The following is a 20,728-nucleotide window of genomic DNA, read 5'->3' as shown; positions in this document are numbered from 1 at the left end:
AGGCTTGACCACTCTCCCTGGCTTCTTTTGGCTCAAGGCTGATACATTACCTCTTGAGCCACAGCGCCACTTCTGGCTTTTTCTGTTTATGTGGAGCTGAGGGTGTGAACACAGTCCTTCAGGCATGCTAGGCAAGCACTCTCCTGCCACATTCCCAGCCCTACAATCTGGAATTCTCAACTTGGCACTTCCACTTCCCAAATGTGAAAATGAGCTCTGTCTCTACCTCTGTCTATAGCTGAGGATCAGAACTGTTTCCTTCCTCTCAAGACCACCTCAACCTCACCTTTACCCTAGTTGTCTAGCGCTCTACCACTTGATCCACAGCACCACTTCCAGCTTTTTCCGTGTATGTGCTATTGAGGAATCACACTCAGGGTTTCATGCACAAAAGGAAAGCATTCTACCACTAAGCCACATTTCCAGCCCCTGGCATAAACATTTCTATGCAGGTTCTCTGATGTAAGTCCCTGAAAGGGCAGAAAGCTCTCCCTCTGATGGTGGAGAAGGTCTGTTTACACTCTGGGCAGGCTAGAAATCAAGTAAGCCAGATAATGTGTAGGACCAAACCATCTTCAATATGATGGATAGGAATTTGACTGAGTTTCGTTATCAAAATTAATTTGTCTTAATTTGCCTTCCCTCTCTTGCTCGTAGGAGAAGTAATCATGTAAGCCCCATGTTCTACACTGGCTCCCGGAATTGGAATTGCTAGCAAAATCTGATTTTATTTTCCCATAGTGATAACGTACTTGATGACACCTCCCTAATTGGCTGCCTACTTGCTACTCCTCTGCTGGTTCTTCTTGGCTTCACCTCCCACACTAACTTCTGCACTTTTTATCTTTGTCTCCATGCCTGCTTTGGGCGAAACTAAAACAATCACCATATATGAAAGAGGGACAAGGCAGTAAGCAGACAAAGACAACTGCAAGGATCTCTTCACACAGGTTGACTTCTGTCCTGTACAAGTGAATCCCCAGCTCAAAAAGTTAGCTAATAAGCCAGGCACTGGTGGCTCATGCCTATAATCCTAGCTACTCAGGAGGCTGAGATCTGAGGATCATGGCTCAAAGCCAGCCTGGCCAGGAAAGTCTGTGAGACTCTTATCTCCAATGAACCACCAGAAAAACAGAAGTGGTGCTGTGTCTTAACTTGGTAGAGTGCTAGCCTTGAGCAGAAGAGCTCAGCAACAGCATCCAGGCCATGAGTTCAAGTCCCACAACTGACCCCCCAAAAAGTCAGCTATAGTCTGAATGCTCAAAAGGGGTAAGCTGGGCCAGGATTTGAGTCTGAGGTGAGTCCTTGCCACACCAATTTCTTCCCCTTTGACCCTAGAGCTGGCTAGAGGCAGGCCATAGATTATGAACACGTGCCATCACTTTGAAACCTCCCCCCCCACTTCCCAAAATGGCACCATTCTCAGATCTTAGAGTAGGAAACCAGAGCCCTTGACTTCTGATTTGTCTCTGACTTTTCTAGTCCATTCCTCTGCTCAGAGCTACCCAAGAATTTCCCCCAGCTAGGCCTGTTAAAAAGGACCTGGGGAGCAGGGGCGGGGGCGGGGGGGACAGGGAGGAGGAGGAAGAGGCTGGGAATGTGGCTTAGTATTAGAGTGCTTGCCTAGCATGCACAAAGCCCTAGGTTCGATTCCTCAGCACCACATACACAGAAAAAGCCAGAAGTGGCGCTGTGGCTCAAGTGGTGGAGTGCTAGCCTTGAGCAAAAGAAGCTCAGGGACAGTGCCCAGGCCCTGAGTTCAAGCCCCAGGACTGGCAATGAGAAGATAGATAGATAGAGATGGATGGGTTATGGATGGATAGGTAGGTAGGTAGGTAGATAGATAGATAGATAGATAGATAGATAGATAGATAGATAGATAGATAGATAGATAGATAGATAGATAGATAGGTAGATAGATAGATAGACAGACAGACAGACAGATAGCCCTCTTGGTCCCCAGGAGTTCTACAGGGTCTAATTCTGTGCCCTGCTCTGATACCCTGATCCCACTAGGTAAGGAGGCCCCGGCTAGGCCTCCAGAGGCCTCCAGGGGGCGCCGGCGTCCAACCCGCGGTTGGAGATCTCAGCGCTCGCCGGAGATGGGGGGGGGGGCGGGGGCTCCGGCCTCTGAAGTCCCCTCCCCCGCCCCCGTTCCACTGTTCGGGGTCCCGTTCAGAACGATCCCCCCCACATCCCCCACCCCGTCACAGCTTACCAACGCCCCCCGCCCCCCGCGATCGGACCCCGAGTCCTTGCAGGCCCAAGTGTCTGTCAGCAAGGCTGGTGTGGGTCCGTGTGCGGCCGTGGCTGCGGCGTGTGCAGAGTTAAGGCGGGAGGAGGATCCCCCCGCATCTGTGGAGGGGAGGAGGGGGGGAGCGAGGGGCGGACCCGGTGCAGCCCCGCCCCACGCCGGAGCCGGTGCAGAGCCCCCTCCAGATCCCGGCTTGCATCCCCAACCGGAGCCCCGGGGCGTCGGCGGCAGAGGTGGATCAGGGGGACCCCCATCTCTCCCCGCCCACCCGGTGCCTTGGGGGACAGCAGAGACACCCCGCCCCCCTCGTAGGGTGAGTCCTGTGGGAACCCGCGCTCCGGGGAAGAGTTTGGGGGTGTGAGGCATAGCGCCCCAAGTCGACATGCACTAGCCAGACCCGCCCCCACCTCCTCTCTCAGATGGAAGTTTGCCCCCCCCATCCCCGCAGGCCCGCTTTTGTCAGGTCTAGGGTTTGAGCAGGGGAACCCCCATAGTAAAAGGGGAGGCTTGAAAGATGAAAAGAAAACAAACAAACAAACAAACTTGAAGGAACTGGTGGATCATAAGGTGCTCAGAGATCCCAGCTGCTTTTGCCTTACAGAAAAATACCCTGTCCCCTCTTGGGAGCCTTCATGAGATTTCTTGACTCAGTCTCCCCTCCCCTTTCTAAATACCATGGAGTGGCTGGCAGGAGTAGCATGAAATCCTGAGGTCCAGACCCTCTAAGTTAAAAACACCCCAGATTGTTGGGTGTGTGTGTGTGTGTGTGTGTGTGTGTGTGTGTGTGTGTACGTGTGCACGCGGGAGTGCCCATCCTGGGGCTTGAACTCAGGGCTAGGGCAGATCTCCTTGAGCTTCTTTGGCTCAAAGCTAGTGCTCTAGAACTTGAGCCACAGCACCACTTCTGGCCTTTTCGGAGTAGTTAATTGGAGATAAGAGTCTCAAAGACTTTCTTGCCCAGACTGGCTTTGAGCTACCATCTTCAGATCTCAGCCTCCTGAGATGCTAGGATTATATAGGCTTGAGCAATCAGCACCCTGGCTAATCTCTTTTCTGGTGAGAGGGGTTGAGCCCTGTGGAATGGCCCCTAGAGGGAAAGTTTGGTTCCTGACAGCAGGTGGGAGACCCTGATGGCTGGACTTCATGCTGCCCAGGGAGATTTATTGTAAGGGGAGAGAAAGGATGCTAGAATGGAGAGTCCTGTTCTAGTCACCTTACTGCCCCTTAGATCTGGTTTGATCCAGTAGCTCCTGGTTATTAGGGCAGAGCTTGGAGAGGAAAAGCCCTCCTATTCCTATAGTGAGAGAGGAATATACCTGGATGTTGAGTTTGTGTCTTCCTAGTCCCCAATTGGGCCACCCCAAAGGTGTGCTAGTCAAAGGGGGTGGGCCCCTTCTCATCAGGGATTGGGGGTTTGACCTGTCCTCAAATCCTAGCTGCTCATCTGTCTCCCGAAGAGCTGGGCAGTAGTCCTGATCCTTTTTCCCCTCTCTCCTGCAGGTGAAGGCATAATTCCTGGACTGGTCAGCTGCTTTCTGCAGCCCTGGTAGAATCAAAATGTGGCCCTGTCACATTCCCCTCATGAGGCCTGTTGCCTGAAGAAGATAGCATGGCTTGCCACTGGCCATGAGCAACATGGCTGCGGGCGGTGGCCGGGCCTTTGCCTGGCAGGTGTTTCCCCCCATGCCTACTTGCCGAGTCTATGGCACAGTGGTCCACCAAGATGGGCACCTCTTGGTGTTGGGGGGCTGTGGCCGGGCTGGATTACCTCTGGACACTGTGGAGACATTGGACATGGCCTCACACACGTGGCTGGCCTTGGCACCCCTGCCCACTGCCCGGGCTGGGGCAGCTGCTGTGGTTCTGGGTAAGCAGGTGCTAGTGGTAGGCGGCGTGGATGAGCTGCAGAGCCCAGTAGCCGCTGTGGAGGCCTACCTAGCTGATGAAGGCCGCTGGGAACGTCGAGCTCCCCTGCCTCAAGCAGCCATGGGGGGTGGCGACTGTGGAGAGAGGTGAGTGGCCCTACTTCAAAGGAAGCTCCCTTAAGTATACCCAGGGCACCCTCCATTCTTTCCTGTCTTGGTCCCTTACTCACAGAGATTGGGCAAGAGAGCGCTCGACCTGGCTTCAGCCCTTCAATCCAGTCCTTCCTAGCACTGGGTTCACTACTATTGAGCTACCTTTTCTGGCTGTGAGGTAGAAGTTGTCACAGCCCAGGCTGACCTCCAGACGGAGGTGAGACACCTCCCACCACCACCACCATCTTGCTCCATTCTTCATTTCTAAGAGACAGTAGGGGGTGTGTGGCCTAATGACTCTCCTGGCTATAAATAGTCAGGGATGGAGGAGGGGAGCAGAGCCTTGGCTCCGAGCCCAGCAAGTACTTAAGTGCTTAGATTACCCCGTATACACACACACACACACACACACACACACACACGATTTAGATGTGGACAGAGGCCAAGCAGACCTGGGGATGGTTGCCATGGAAGCCCCCAGCTGACTATGCACCTCATTCCAAGACCCCTACAACATCCTATGTGCTCTCCCCTCGAAGGCCTTAAACAAGGCAAGAACCTTCTCTCGTGGGAGGGCATGGATGTAGGAGCACTGACTGGATGACGACTGGGGTTAAAGGCTGATAGCGCAAAGCTCTCTTCCAGCCCTACCCCTCACCTCGGCTCCCAACGCATCCGGACTGAGCTGTGCTGAGCACATCTCCTTGCACTTTCCTCCCCAAGCCACTCTTCCTCCCTCCCCCCTAGAGAAGCCCCCTACCTTGTGGCCTCCAGGCCTGACCACCAGGTCCAGGCCAGCTTGCTTGGATGCCAGACGTGGTTGCCATGGCGTCTCTAGGGAGACAGAGCCGGAATATAATTAGATCGGCTGCCTCCTGCTCTTCACTTGGAGGGTCCCTGGGCCAGAGGAGGAATCCCAGTTCTCTCTTAAGTTTCTACTTCAGAAAGCTTCAGATAAATATACAGGACTCCATCCACCCCTACCAGTCCCAGGCCTGACCAGGGCAAACTTGTCAGAATAGAATGCCCTAACCAGGTTCGGGTACAGCCTGATATTCTTTTTTTGTTTTGCTTTGTTGATGGTGGTCATGGGGCTTGAACTCTGGGCCTGGGCGCTGACTCAAGACTAGTGCTCTACCATTTGAGCCACAACTCCACTTCCAGTTTTCTGGTGGTTCATTGGAGATAAGTGTTTCACAGACTTTCCTGCTCAGGCTGGCTTTGAACCGCAATCCTCAGATCTCAGCCTCCTGAGTAGCTAGGATTATAGGTGTGAGCCACCAGCACCTGACTGATACTCTTTTTATACAGATGGCTTGGTGTATGCTCTAGGGGGAATGGGCCCTGACACGGTTCCCCAGGCCCAGGTACGAGTATATGAACCCCGCCAAGACTGCTGGCTTTCGCTACCCTCCATGCCCACCCCCTGCTACGGGGCCTCCACCTTCCTGCATGGGAACAAGATCTATGTCCTGGGTAAGAGCTAGGGGATGTGGGAAATTTCCAATCCTCATACTTGGCTGGAGTTAGGGATCAGGAAGAGGATGTGGGTAAACACACTTGGTGGTGGGGAAGAGGGAAGGTAAATCCAGGCCTACTCTGACACTCTAACCCCCGGTAGATTGGAAAAATCAAACCCAATGCCAATGGGTTTTGGGAGGGGAGGGTGTCACAGATCCATGAAGAGTTGTGCAATACAGCCGGGTACGGGAGGCTCAGAGGAGACAGATCAGTAACCCAAAACAGTGAGTAGCCCACCAAACCCACTGGGGCTCCCACCCAAGGGCTCCATTTCTCCCATCAGGAGGCCGCCAGGGCAAGCTCCCCGTGACCGCTTTTGAAGCTTTTGATTTGGAGGCCCGCACCTGGACCCGACATCCCAGCCTGCCCAGCCGTCGGGCCTTTGCTGGCTGTACCATGGCTGAAGGCAGTGTCTTCAGCTTGGGTGGTTTGCAACAGCCCGGGCCCCATAATTTCTACTCTCGCCCGCATTTTGTCAACACTGTGGAGATGTTTGATCTGGAGCATGGTGAGTAGTGGCTGGCTTGGACTGTCTTGCACTCTGTGGGAGGGAAGGGCAGTGTGTGTGTGTGTGTGTGTGTGTGTGTGTGTGTGTGTGTGTGTGTGAATGTGAGGGTAAAGGTGTATTTCTCTAAGTTTGACCTCTTCTCTCCTATAGGGTCCTGGACCAAACTGCCCCGGAGCCTACGCATGAGGGATAAGAGAGCTGATTTTGTGGTTGGCTCCCTCGGGGGTCACATTGTGGCTATTGGGGGCCTTGGTAAGTCTCTGGGACCAGGGAGAAGGAAGGAATATAAGACAGGAAAGAGCCTGGCACCAGGGTCTGGGAATATGGCTTAGTGGTAAAGTGCTTGCCTCGTATACATGAAGCCCTGGGTTCGATTCCTCAGCCTCACACACATAGAAAAAGCCAGAAGTGGCACTGTGGCTCAAGTGGTAAATTGATAGCCTTGAACAGAAATTTCTCTGGGACAGTGATCAGGCCCAGAGTTCAAGCCCCAGGACTGGCAAAAAAAAAAAAAAGAGAGAGAGAGAGATAGGAAAGAGTAGCTCCTACCACCTTTCCCTTTTCTGTGATCTCCAAGGACCAGGACTTTCCATGTCCACAAAACAATCAGGTTGTAGTCTATCTGGCCCAATTTTTAGGGTATCCACTCATGCTTAAATGGGTGTGTGTGTGTGTGTCTGCACCAGTTGAAATCAAGGACACAGAGAATAAATGATCACTGAATATGAATGCATACATGCAGGAACAAATGAGGAGCAAGACACCCATCCTACAGTGGTAGCTATTGGATCAGTGACTGGATTTAGGGAGCAAAAAGGCCTGGAGCACCTTACAATCCCCTCTCTCCTTTCCTGCAGGAAATCAGCCATGCCCTCTGGGCTCTGCGGAGAGCTTCAGTCTTGCCCGGAAGCGCTGGGAGGCACTTCCTGCCATGCCCACAGCCCGCTGTTCCTGCTCTAGCCTCCAGGCTGGGTCCAGGCTGTTTGTGATTGGTGGCGTGGCCCAGGGTCCCAGTCAAGCTGTAGAAGCGCTATGTCTGCGGGATGGAGTCTGAAGGACTGGTGGAACCAGTTCGTTGGAGCAGCGGCTCAGGGTAGAAGCGAGATGTCTGACTCCCTTTGTGGCTGAGAGAGCTCTGCTCTTTGTGGCTCTGTGGGGGTACAGGGGGCACAGAGGTGGGCACGGGAGGCAAGCTGCCTCTGCGATTGGGGTTGGGGAGCCTTTCTCATTAGCAGAGGACACACCATAGGCTCACACTACCTTTACCGTCATCTAGTCATCAACCATACCTAGCTCAACCGTTGCCCTAGAAACTACTAGGCCCTGGGAAAGCTGGCCTTAAACCCTACCCCCCACCGCACCCCCCCCCCCCCACAATGCAGGATAGTCATGCAATTGATGAGGCCTATCCCAGGAAGCCATTCCTGAAAAATGTCAACTATTGACCTGCCTCATTGGGTCAATGAGTGTTCAGAGTAGTGGGGGACAGAGGGGAATGGAAGACAGGACTGGGAACTGCTGGGGTGGGGGTGAGGGCAGGGGGAATGCTGGCTTTGGGACCCTCCACACTGGTGGTCATATGCCTTTGGGCAAGTCATTTCACCTCTCTGTGCCTCGGTGTCCTCATCTGTAAATGGGGAATCTCTGAAACATTCCTGCCCTACCTACCTCACAGGGCTGTTGTGAGGAGCCAGGGAGTTTGGATGTGGAAGTAAAAATACTGCTAAAATCTGGTGTGGACTCCTCTGTGTTGCTCTCAAAGCCCCCTAACGCTCCTTTAGAACCTCAAGTCTCTCAGGATGAGGGTCTCAAATGAACCCCTTGGATCTGACTTCTGCATCTAGGATCACTTGGTATCTCAGTCCCATAGTGTGTGCCTGTGTGTGTGTGTGTGTGTGTGTGTACACACACGCACACACCAGTGCCAGTCCTGGGACTTGAACTCAGAGCCTGGGCACTGTCCCTGGCTTCTTTTGCTCAAGGCTAGCACTCTACCACTTGAGCCACAGTGCCACTTTGGCCTTTTTCTGTATATATGTGGTGCTGAGGAATTGAACCAAGGCCTTCATGCATGCTAGGCAAGCACATTCCCAGTTCCCCATAAACTTTCTTAATGCCCAGGTCCCCAAGATACCACCTTCCCAGCCCAGCACACACACAGATAGATACAATACTAGTCTTGGCAATGAACGGGGAATCACAGCTCACCAGCCCCCTCCCCGAGGCAAGTATAAACAGGCTGCTATGTCAACTATTCTTATTTAATGTTTCAGACCAGTTTAGACACTCAGAAACCCCAGCATGTAAGTAATGTTGCAGTAGCTTGGGTCTCCGGTTGTCTGGGAGATTAGGCAATGTGTCTGTGGCTGGCTCTTGGGAATCCACCTTTTTGATGCCACAGTAGCCACTGTGAGCTGACTGGCAGAAGTTTTGCTGATAGGTGGTCTTGGCATAGGGACTCTGGACTTTCATAAAGTCCACGAGGCGCTGGGGGATAATACCAAGTTTTGAGCCTGGCCGGAAGTCAATCTGGTAGGAAGATTTCAGAGGTCGTTGATGGCTCAACTCCAGCTCACTGGGTGCCCAGCGCAGGAAGGTATGACGTTGCCACAGACGCTCCAGATCTTTCCGTCTTCCGATTCCCTGTAGCAGCCAGTAGGGGCCCTTCTCAACGGTACGGGCCCTTGGCCCACAGTCTTGGCACCAGGCACTTCCTTGGACCCCATCTAACCTAAATCTACTTAGTGATGCCTAGATGATGTCTGTAACCCCTGGTTTCTTTGGCCTGTCCTCTCAGTGATGTTATCCATGAGGGAACAGTGGTCTTACAGTTTTGGGGGGGGGGGTGTTGGGGTACCCTGGGCCTGGGCACTGTCCCTGAGTTTCTGTGCTCAAGGCTAGTGCTCTACCACTATGAACCACAGCTCCACTTCTGGCTTTTTTTGTTTGTTTGCTTTGGTAGCTAATGGAGATAGGAGTCTCATGGGCTTTCCTGCCCAAGCTGACTTTGAACTGTGATCCTCAGATCTCAGCCTCCTGAGTCACTCGGATTACAGGTATAAGCCATCGGTGCCTGGCCCACCTCAGAATACCTATTCGCTGTCAGACAAGCTAATAAAGGAAGCCAATGCAAAGATTTCTTAGTCTGGGGGATGGGCTATTTCCTGGAGGAGAAGGGTGATGGAGAAATAGACAGTCCTCTCCCTGTTGAAGGATCCATCCCTTCCCCTCAAGGTCTGATCCACCCTATCACCTGCTCTGTCTTCAACTTCAACCTAGGCTGAGGGATTTCTCCCTCTCCTACTTTTTAGCACTCACTTTGTCGAAGGAAATGCGGTTGTCATGCTTGGAGAAGAAATGCTGCTTGACTGGCTCCTTGGAAAACAGTAAGAAACAAGGTGAAGGGAGGAAAAAAAATCATGCTTCTCTAGTCCCACATATAATTGCCATTATAGACGAATGATTCAGGAACCACCACCCCTAAGCTACCAACACCTTGAAAAACTAGAGATATATTAAAGCAATACCTCAACACTTGGGATATCTCATTCAGGGATTTTCCCTGAGGCAAACACTGCTGGAGCCATGGATTGAGGATCAGGTTTGAAGCATCTGAATATCATGCCATTCGTGAGGCCCTTTCATCTAGATTGTCTACACCTGGGGTTTCAGTTTCTCCTCCCTTCTATCCACACTTGCTCTCTAGCACAATATCTATATTCTGAACTGTCTCGTGGACTTTCCTGCTTTGTCCTGGCTTCAAATCATGATCCTCGAATCTCAGCTTCCTGAGTAACTAGAGTGATAGCCATGAACCACCAGTGCTGCACCCAGCTGGGAAACTAAAATTTCTGTCTCTAGCTCAAGCTGTCTGTTGAAATCCCAGGCTGAATATCCAGCTGCCTATTGATCTATGTGTTTGAGACTTGTCCAGGACTCCTAGGCACAATAGCCAACTGCCTATTCCCCAGTTGGGTAGTTGGCTATTGAGCCTGAGAGTGTGTGACAAGTCATCTCCAAACACATGGATCATACATCAAATCCCTCTATCTATAGCCCCTCCCAGGCCAGGCCATAGGCAGCTACATCCTGCCAAACATCTGTCAATCCAATCTCTTTGGATTTTTTTTTTTAATTACTGAGCAACTTTTGCTCAAGGCTAGCACTCTACCACTTGAGCCACAGCTCCACTTCCAGCTTTTTCTGTGACTTAAATGGAGATAAGAATCTTACTGGCTTTTTAACCAAGGCTGGCTTCGGCCCTTGATCCTCAGATCTCAGCCCCCTGAGTAGCTAGGATTAGAGCCATGAGTCACTGGTGCCTAGCTGGGATTTTTTTGTTTTTTTCTTGAGAAAAAGTCATGCTATGGTTGGGCTAGGAATGTGACCTAGTGGTAGAGTGCTTGCCCAGCATGCACGAAGCCCTGGGTTCGATTCCTTAGCACCATGTAAACAGAAAAAGCAGGAAGTGGGGCTGTGGCTCACGTGGCAGAGTGCTAGCCTTGAGCAAAAAGAAGCCAGGGACAGTGCTCAGGGCCCTGAGATTAAGCCCCAGGACTGGCAAAAAAAAAAAAAAAAAAAAAAAAAAAAAGATACCTAGGGTCAGACCATTCCTCAATATATCCAGGGCTTTCTCTGATCCTAAATCATGTTCCTCCCCTTGCCTGAAGTGTTTTGAGTTTCTTACCTGGTATTCATGCTTTCAAGGTCCCCACTTCAATCTGTTGTCGTGTGTGTGTGTGTGTGTGTGTGTGTGTGTGTGTGTGTGTGTGTGTTTGCTGGTACTGGAATTTAACTCCGATCCCAGATCCTCAAGCTATCATTCCTGGCTGGTGCTCTGCCACTTGAGCCATATCTCCAGTCTGGCATTTTACTAGTTATTTAGACCTAGAAGTCCATGGACTTTTCTGCTTGGGCTGGCTTCAAACTGAGATTCCTCAGATCTAAACCTCTTGAGTAGTTAGGATTATAGACATGGGCTACCAGCCTAGTGGTAGAGCCAGACCAGGCAGAAAAGTCCATGAGACTCTTATCTCCAATTAATCACCAAAAATCCAGAAGTGGAGCTGTGGCTCAAGTGGCAGAGTGCTAACCTTGAGAGCAAAAGCTAAGGGACAATGCCCAAATATTAAAAAAAAAAAACACAGAAAAATAAAGAAGTTTAGCTCAGTTGTAGAGCATGGGGCTTACCATGTACAAAGCTATAGGTTCGATTCCCAGCACCAAATAAAACAAATAACTTTCTTTAGAAATTGTTTTTCAGAGCCCAGAGAAACAGAGAATTTTTAGACTTGACACCAATATCAAAAGCCATTAAAGAAAAATAAATTGGACCTTATCAAAATTTAAAAAAGGTTTTGCCCTGACAAGGCAAAAATCCTAACTACCTCAGGAGGCTGAAAGCAGAAAGATTGTGGTTTGAAGTCAGCCCAGGCAGAAAAGTCTGTAAGACTCTACCTCCAATTAACTAGGAAAAAATTTTTTAAAGGCCTAGAAATGTGGCTCAAGTGATAAGAGAACCAGCCAAAAGCAAATAGACTGAGCAAAAACCTGGAGCACTGAGTACAAACTTTATAAAAAGAAAAGTATATATGAAGAAGATTTTAAAAAAGAAAAATACACACTACATATCCAAGAAAAGATTAAGACTACATGAAGAATTCTAGGAAGCTGGGTGCCAGTGGCTGACGCCTGTAATCCTAGCTACTCAGGAGGCTGAGATCTAATGATCACAGTTTGAAGCCAGCTCAGGTAAGAAAGAAGTCCATGAGACTCTTATCTCCAATTAGCTACCAAAAAGCCAGAAGTGGAACTGTAAGTCAAAGTGGTAGAGCACTAGCTTTGAGCACCAAGCTCAGGGACAGGGCCCAGGCCCTGAGTTCAAGCCCCAGAACTGGCATGATAAAAAGAAAAAAAAGAACACAAATCATATATCCAAGAAAAGACTAGGATCTAGACTATATGAAGAATTCTAGGGCTAAATATAGCACTTGCCTAGCATGCACAAGGTCTTGAGTTCCATTCTGAGAAGCTGGAGGTGGGAAGAGAAGATGATCAAGTTTAACATCTCAACAGCAAAATAAGCAACAATCTAATTAGAAGATGAGCAAACAACATGAAGATATTTCACCAAGAAGGATGTACAGATGGCCAAAGACACATGAAAAGATATTCATCATCATTAAACATTCGCTCAATGCAAATCAAAATCAGTGAACTATCACAACACATCTATCAGAATGGCTAAAATTAAAAACTGTTCGTGGGAATGCAGAGAAACTAGATCATTCATGCATTGCTGATGGAAGTGGAAAATGGTACAGCCACGTTGGAAAACAGCTTGATACTTTCTTTAAAAAGCAAAACATGCAACTACCATATGACCCAGCAATTATACTTCTGGGCATTTGTCCCAGACAAATGAAAACTTATGTTCACCCCCCCAAAAATCTGCACACAAATGTTCATAGCAGCTTTATTTGTGAGAGCCAAAACTAGAATCAGTTCAGACATCCTTTAATAGGTGAATGGTTGAACAAACTGGTACATATGGATCAAAAACTACTACATAATAATGAAATGAAATTGATACACAACTTGAATAACTCTCCAGGAAATTATGCTGAGGAAGAAAATCCAATCTCTAAAGGTTCTATATTTCTCTTATATGGAATTTAAGTATATATATTAATGTGTAGTACTGGGGATTGAACTCAGAGCCTTGCATTTAATAAGCGAGCTCCCTACTACTTGAATCACATCTCTAGCCCTCTTTCTTTCTTTCTTTCTTTTTTTTGGCCAGTCCTGGGCCTTGGACTCAGGGCCTGAGCACCATCCCTGGCTTCTTCTGCTCAAGGCTAGCACTCTGCCACCTGAACCACAGCACCCCTTCTGGCCGTTTTCCATATATATGGTGCTGGGGAATCGAACCCAGGGCTTCATGTATACGAGGCAAGCACTCTTGCCACTAGGCCATATTCCCAGCCCCTCTTTCTTTCTTTCTTTCTTTCTTTCTTTCTTTCTTTCTTTCTTTCTTTCTTTCTTTCTTTCCTTCTTTCCTTCTTTCTTTCCTTCTTTTCTTTTCTTTTTTTTTTGTCGGTTGTGGGGCTTGAACTCTGGGCCTGGGTGCTGTCCCTGAGCTCTTCAGCTCAAGGCTAGTGCTCTACCACTTGAGCCACAGCACCACTTCCGGTTTTCTGGTGGTTCATTGGAGATAAGAGTTTCACAGACTTTCCTGCTCAGGCTGGCTTTGAACCACAATCCTCAGATCTCAGCCTCCTGAGTAGCTAGGATTTTAGGTGTGAGCCACCGGCACCTGACTGATATTCTCCTTTCTATAACAGATGGCTTGGTGTATGCTCTAGGGGGAACCTTGACATGGCTCCCCAGGCCCTGGTATGAGTGTATGAACCCCGCCAAGACTAGACATGAGCCACTGTGCCCTATCCTTGTGCTTCCTCTGTAGCTGGGATAACAGGTGTATGCCACAGCACCCAGCCATTGGTTGAGATGAAGTCTCTTGATGGCCTTGAACTGTAATCCCTTGATCTCCACTTCCCAAGCAGCTAAGATTATAGATGTAAGCCTCTAATCCTGGCTCAATCACCTTAATGAAATCCTAGCTATAATCATCTTAATGAAAATTTCAATTGGAAAAAAAAAATCTGGGAGCCTCGATCAAGTTCTACGTCATCTCAAAGTCCATCCCTTGTTCTCTTTTCTCAGCTGGAGAGTTGTACAGTGCCCTAGAAGAATGCCCCTATTTGAAGGCAGCTCTGACTGTGAAAACTCATTATTCCTACAGTGATAGGATCATCTACTGACTCCCACTGATTCAAGTTTTGCTCTCTCACAGCTGTGGGAACATAGTGAGAAGCAGTCATTTCCTTTTTACCCAGGAAGTTCTGGGTATTTTTGCCCCTGAAGAGATTTATCATTTGCATATTTCTTTTTCTGTGTGTGTGTGTGTGTGTGAGTGCGTGCGCGTGTGCACATGCACATGCTAGTACTGTGATTTGGCCTAGGAGCTGTCCTTAGCCCTTTTGCTCAAGGCTGGTGCTCTACCATTAGAGCCACACCTCCACTTCCAGCTTTTTGGTGACTCATTTGTGATAAGAGTCTCAGAGAATTTCCTGCCCTTGGGTGACTTCGAAGTTTGATCCTCAGATCTCAGCCTCCTGAATAGCTAGGATTATAGGCATGAGCCACTGATACCCAGTGACAAAATCTTTTTATGTGCCTCCACATCAAAGGAAAGTGATTGTGCTATGGTAACAAAGGATTTAAACAACCACAGCTGAAATCAGTCCACTGCAATCTGGTTTGTCTCAGCCAGTGAGAAAATAAAGTGTGTACTTTCCCTGGGTAATCCTGTTAATTAAAACAGCTTTAAATTAGAAAGAGTCAGGAGACTTGACATTTATTCAACCTGAGTCCAAGACACAGCGATCATGCTATTTGGAGCTGCTGGTAATACTGGTAAATTCTGCAAATCTTCAGTTTGATAAGCAGCTGAAATCTGTCCTTTATGTGTCTGTTCCTAAGAGTTAAGGCAAATATACAAGAGGATGGGTATGGCTTGTTTCTGTCCCTGCATTACCTCAACGCCCATCATTCTTTTGTTGTTGGTTTTTTTGGCCAGTCCTGGGCCTTGAACTCAGGGCCTGAGCACTGTCGCTGGCTCCTTTTTGCTCAAGGCTAGCACTCTACCACTTGAGCCACAGCGCCACTTCTGGCTTTTTCTGTGGTACTGAGGAATGGAACCCTGGGTTTACATGCGTGCTAGGCGAGCGCTCTACCACTAAGCCACATTCCCAGCCCTACTTCCAAAAGCTTCTTGCTGGTTCACTAGAGATAAGAGTCTCTTGGATTTGTCAGCCTGGACTGGTTTTGAACCAAGATCCTCAACTTCAGCCTCCTGAGTAAGCTAGGAATACAGGCAGAAAGAAGCCACCAGCACCTAGCTCTTTCTAGCTTCTAGAAACCAAGCCTCCCTTTATCCCCTTGGGCCCAGTAGTACTGACCTCTTGGTTGTTAAACGGTGAGACAAATCTTTTCCTGAGGCTTCGATAGCCACTCAGCAGCAAATTCTCCTGAGCACTTTTTTTTTCTTTCTGTTAGCCCTGGGTGCTGTCCCTGGGCCTCTCTGTGCTCAAGGCTAGCACTCTATCACTTGAGCCACAGCGCCACTTCCAGCTTGTTTGAGTAGCTTATTGGAGATAAGAGTCTTACAGGGACTTTTCTGCCCAGGCTGGCTTTGAACTGGGATCTTCAAATCTCAGCCTCCTGAGTAGCTAGGATGACAGGTGGGAGCCACCAGCACCTTCCTGGATTCTGAGTTCTTTCTGGATTCTGAAGGCTCTCTTTCTTTGCAATCACTACCCACCTCACTTGAGCTTTAGGTTGTCCAGTTTGATAAATGTTCTTCTCAATCTTACTAACAGAAGGAAGATCCAACATTTCAGGAAAAAGATACAAAACCTCCTGTCTATCTTAGAGGTAGGCTAGCCCCAGAGGTTTGCTCTCTCTTGATACCGTGTCTCTAAAAGAGCTACAACGGCCAGGTGCCGGTAGCTCACGCCTGGAATCCTGGCTACTCAGGAGGCTGAGACCTGAGGATTGCCATTCAAAGCCAGCCTGGGCAGGCAAGTCCCTGAGACTCATCTCCAATAAGCCACCAGAAAAGTGAAAGTGGCACTGTGGCTCAAGTGGTAGATTGCTAGCCTTGAGCTGAGTAGCTCAGGGACAGCACCCAGGCCCAGAGTTCAAGCCCCACAGCAGGCAAAAAGAAAGAAAAGAAAAGAGAGAAAGAGAGAAAGAGAGAAAGAGAGAAAGAAAGAAAGAAAGAAAGAAAGAAAGAAAGAAAGAAAGAAAGAAAGAAAGAAAGAAAGAAAGAGGGGCTGGGGATATGGCCTAGTGGCAAGAGCGCTTGCCTTGTATACATGAAGCCCTGGGTTCGATTCCCCAGCACCACATATACAGAAAATGGCCAGAAGTGGCGCTGTGGCTCAAGTGGCAGAGTGCTAGCCTTGAGCAAAAGGAAGCCAGGGACAGTGCTCAGGCCCTGAGTCCAAGGCCCAGGACTGGCAAAAAAAAAAAGAAGAAAGAAAGAAAGAGAGAGAAAAAAAGAAAGAGAAAGAGAGAGAGAGGAGAGAGAGAGAGAGAAGAAAGAAATGGCTAGAACACTATTCTTAAGATCTAGGAGTGACGGGAACAGGGCCCATTCCTTCCCACTGCCCTTGGGGCTGCCTTGTACCTGACTTCTCTTCAGGAACATGTCTGGAGGCTGGGGCTTAGCGGCACGACGATATTCTCCTGCGGTTTCATGCTTGACTTGACCTCTGTAGTGTCCATAGAAACCACTGTTGTGCTAGAATAAGGCAGGCATATTGAGTAAGGCACAATTCACAAGGTGAGCACTTTACCACCAGGCCACATTCCCAGCCCCAAGGCACAATGCACAACCCTGTCCTGAGTCCTAGACTTCAGGGGCCCTCAGCTGAACATTCCAGAAAATTGTGATGGGAAGTCAGACCAGACACTTGGGAACCTGGCATAGCAGTAAACTTTTCCAAAGGAATATTTAACTGATAGAGAATTTCTGGAGAGACATTCAGAGAAAAGCAGCAGCAGAGGACAGAAATGAGATCTTGTACTTTTTTGTTTTGCCAATCATGGGGCTTGAACTCAGGGCCTGGGCACTGTCCCTGAGCTTCTTTTACTCAAGGCTAGCACTCTATCACTTGAGCCACAGCGCCACTTCTGGCTTTTTCTATATATGTGGTGCTAAGGAATCGAACCCAGGGCTTCATGCACACTAGGCAAGTACTCTACCACTAAGCCATATTCTCAGCCCAGAGCTGTAGTGTATTAATACCATTAAATGGACCAATCATATCTGCCAACTCTTAGCAGCTCTCCTGTGTCTTTGATCCTCTGTAATTGTAATGCTAAGTAGAAGAATTTTTCCTAAGTCTGGCCTCTAACCACAACAGTGAGGTCCTCCAAAGGACTGGAAAACCCATATCTTTTCCTTATATTGAAGATTTGTGGGGGGGATCACCCTACTTTTCTGTCTGTCCTTGTAGTCGTATAATACCTCCTGCTCTCCATTCAGTTTAGTGCAATAGAATTTATAGGAAACACAGATGGATGGAAATATAATCATTGCCCTCAAGATGTTCCCAGCCTAAAGAGAAGTCAAATTCTAAAAGTTCAAATTCTACAAGTCAAATTCTAGTTTATTCTAAATGACTAGAAGGCTAAAAAGTTCTGCTGGCTAGCCAAAGCCCAGAAAGCACAGAAGGGGATATAGTGCTAGGAAAATTAGTCAACCTTTGGGGGTGATCTCAGAATGGGGAAGGGGGAGAGGGGAGCTCAGGGTCTTTTAGGGACCTGGATGCTGAAGGAAACTTGCTTTTTTTTTTTTTTAACCAGTCCTAGGGCTTGAACTCTTGGCCTCTGCACTGTTCCTGAACTCCTTTGTGCTCAAGGCTAGTGCTCTATCACTCAAAGCACAGTGCCACTTGTGGCTTTTTCTGTGATTAATTAAGAGATAGGAGTTTCACAGGCTTTCCTGCCTGGGCTGGCTTCAAAGCATGATCCTCAGATCTCAGCCTCCTAAGTAGGATTATAGGCATGAGGCACCAGTAGCTGGCTGAACCTTTAATTCATGACTCACTTAGATTTTATGCACAACAACCCCAGGGATAGATATCAAGAGTAAGTATAAAGTGCTTACTGCTTACCCAGGAGCCTACTAAAGCACTTTGCATCTGTCCTGGAAGAGAGCAGAAAAGACAAGTTTTCTTCTTGTCTTTTTGAGGATGCATCTGAAGAAAGAGAATTTCAAGGAGGTCAACTCCTTGTTGCTTAGTGACAAAAGGAAGTTGTGACTACACAATGCCGCATTTTGTTGAGGCAGCACCTGGCCTATGGCTCTTTTGTCCTTGCTGCTCTGTTTCTTCTCTGAGAGAGAAATCTGTGCCTTGACATTATCCGCTGTGGAGAGGTCTTATATAAACACATACAGCTCCACAGGGAAGTCTGATGGACTCACAACTGATAAAATATTAAAGAATGTGTTAGAGGCAAATCTTGTGTTTTAAAACCATGCAACCCTACAGCTAGGGATATAAATAGAGAAGGCATTCCATGGATTCAAGAGAAGTGTTCGAAGAGGTTAGTGGCTGTAAGGATAAAATTACTGGCTCAGAATAAAGGCTCTGCCAAGTCCTTTTAAGAGTTTATGGTGATGGGGAATGCCAGTTGTGACAGATGGACGTTACAAGGGCTTGAATGGAGGAGGAGAGTGTAACAGAAAAGCACAAACAGGAAAATGCAAAGAACTGCCATCATGGTACACTTTGGGGGGATTTCATTTCATAATGTATTATTTTATATGATCCTATGACATGGTACATTTTTCAGCTGCCTTTTGGTAAATTATTACTGTGTGTGCGTGTGTGTGTGTGTGTGTGATGAGAATGGGACCCAAACTCTAGCATTTGCTAGACAAACACTTGCTCACCTACTTATATTCTCAGCCCTTTTGTTTTTTGCCAGTCCTGGGGCTTGAACTCAGGGCCTGAGCAATATCCCTGAGCTTCTTTTTGCTCAAGGCACTCTGCCACTTGAGCCACAGCACCACTTCTGGCTTTTTCTATATATGTGGTGCTGAGGAATCGAAACCAGGGCTTCAGGTATACTAGACCAGCACTTTACCACTAGGCCACATTCCCAGCCCTATTCCCTTTTGCTAAATTTCCCTGGCTCTCTCCACCATTAGGATCCATCTCTCTCCCACCACCACCACCCCTCTCCCCAGGTGAGATTACAGGAAGCTGCCACCATGACATAATCAGGCTTCCATTATTCTTTTTTCGTCACTATGGACGCATTATCATTCTCTAGAATTTTATATGTTGGAACCATACAATATGTGTTCTCTCTCTCTCTCTGCTTATATTGATTGTACAGAGGGATTCCATGGTTACTTTTGCACAAATTTACAATATGTCCCCATGTCACCCTCTTTATACCACGGCCTTTCACACACACACACACACACACACACACACACACACACCCCTTCCTTCCTGAGTATGTATTATTTTGTGTCTTTTCACTCAGCATCATTGAGATGGTTCCATATTGTTTCTATCAAGTGTTCAGTCTTTGGATTATTGGAGTTTTTCCATTAAATGGAAAATCTCCTGTGTCCCCCTCCTCCCCGCCTCCTTCCCGAGGACTCCCCATGCTCTTCTCTGGTTTCTACCACCAGGGCCTCCTGCCATGTTCCAGGCCTTCACCACCTCGTTGAGCAGAAATGGCACCTGGCCCTTTCTGGGGTTGTGGAAGGGAGGTCAGAGAACACGTAAGGGGAAGGGTGTCCATGCTGGAGAGTTGGGGGGGGGGGTTCCCGGATTCCACACATTGCCCACCCGAGGGCGTCCAGCCTCAGCTGTGTGACAAGCTAGCCTGGCAGGGCAGGGGCGGGGGCAGGGGTGGGCCGTTAAAACCGTTAGTCACGTGCAGGCCGCGCGGGGCGGGGCTTGGGCCGGAAGTCGAGTCCTCATTGGCCAGCCCGCAGCCTGAGGGGCGGCGCGCGTGAGTTGCCGCCTGGCCTAGGCGACGCCAGGAGCCAGTGAGGCAGCCCGCGGCCCCGCTCGCGCTCCGCTGCGCTCTGGCTGCCTACCGGGGCTCGTGAGGACCGCAAGGGTTCGGTTAAGGGTTAGGTGGAACCCCAGGAAGTTGGGGGAGGGGGGGCGCGGGGGAAGGGTGCCGGGAAGGCAGGCGCTTGAGGAAAAGAACCTGGCGGTGAGGGCGCGCGCAGAATCCCCACAGGCCTCGCCCGCACTCCTCCAGGCCTAGGCCTCGGTACTAGGCCTTGCGGCCCCTCGAGGCCCCACGTCACCCCGAGGTGATCTGGGGGTGCCGGCTCCCGCATTGGCGGGAGGTTTGGTTTGATTGGAGGTCTTACCCTTGGAGAAAAGGGATTTTTTTGTTTTTGTTTTTTTTTGTTATTGTTTTTTTGCCAGTCCTGGGCCTTGAACTCAGGGCCTGAGCACTGTCCCTGGCTTTTTGCTCAAGGCTAGCCACAGCGCCACTTCTGGCCGTTTTCTATATATGTGGTGCTGGGGAATCGAACCCAGGGCTTCATGTATATGAAGCAAGCACTCTTGCCACTGGGCCAAATTCCCAGCCCCTTTTGGTTTGTTTTTTTTTAATTTGTGCCAGCCCTGGGGTTTGAACTCAGGACCTGGGTGCTGGCTGCCCCTTAGCTTTTTCTCCCAAAGCTGGTGCTCTAACCATTTGAGCCACAGCTCCATGTCTGGCTTTTTGGTGCTTCATGAGAGAGAAAGAGTCTCACAGACCTTTCCTGCCCAAGCGGGCTTTGAACTGTGATCTTCCCATCTCAGCTTTCTG

The 20,728-nt window shown here is 49.1% G+C and overlaps 2 protein-coding genes across 2 annotated transcripts; one reads left to right on the top strand and one right to left on the bottom strand.

Moving 5' to 3' along the window:
• The first annotated feature begins 2,299 nt into the window (after window positions 1–2,299).
• On the top strand, window positions 2,300–8,006 carry Klhdc8b (kelch domain containing 8B). The gene is given in 7 exon segments (XM_048334855.1): window positions 2,300–2,567; window positions 3,755–4,243; window positions 4,245–4,266; window positions 5,584–5,748; window positions 6,077–6,301; window positions 6,452–6,553; window positions 7,159–8,006. Coding segments are annotated over 6 exon segments (1,074 nt in total). The 5' UTR covers window positions 2,300–2,567; window positions 3,755–3,880; the 3' UTR covers window positions 7,356–8,006.
• Window positions 8,007–8,548: 542 nt separating this feature from the next.
• Window positions 8,549–18,075, bottom strand: C26H3orf84 (chromosome 26 C3orf84 homolog). Its single transcript, XM_048334869.1, has 4 exons — window positions 18,049–18,075; window positions 16,557–16,670; window positions 9,620–9,676; window positions 8,549–8,965 (listed from the first exon to the last, which is right to left on the bottom strand). The coding sequence occupies exons 1-4, from the start codon at window positions 18,073–18,075 to the stop codon at window positions 8,549–8,551; spliced, it is 615 nt and encodes a 204-aa protein (XP_048190826.1).
• Between the last annotated feature and the right edge of the window lie 2,653 nt (window positions 18,076–20,728).

Source organism: Perognathus longimembris, chromosome 26 (assembly GCF_023159225.1).
Source record: "Perognathus longimembris pacificus isolate PPM17 chromosome 26, ASM2315922v1, whole genome shotgun sequence".
NCBI classification, from domain to species: Eukaryota; Metazoa; Chordata; class Mammalia; order Rodentia; family Heteromyidae; genus Perognathus; species Perognathus longimembris.
This window is presented reverse-complemented; position numbering and strand designations above follow the sequence as displayed.

Bases quoted from the DNA above. Each gene is read 5' to 3' on its own strand.
- C26H3orf84 (XM_048334869.1), bottom strand. From the start codon at position 18,075: ATGCAAAGTGCTTTAGTAGGCTCCTGG. The intron at 9,677-16,556 runs GTACAAGGCAGC...CTGTTTTCCAAG, and splicing joins TGTTCCTGAAGAGAAGTCAG to GAGCCAGTCAAGCAGCATTT. The intron at 8,966-9,619 runs GTGAGTGCTAAA...ACCGTTGAGAAG, and splicing joins ACCGCATTTCCTTCGACAAA to GGCCCCTACTGGCTGCTACA.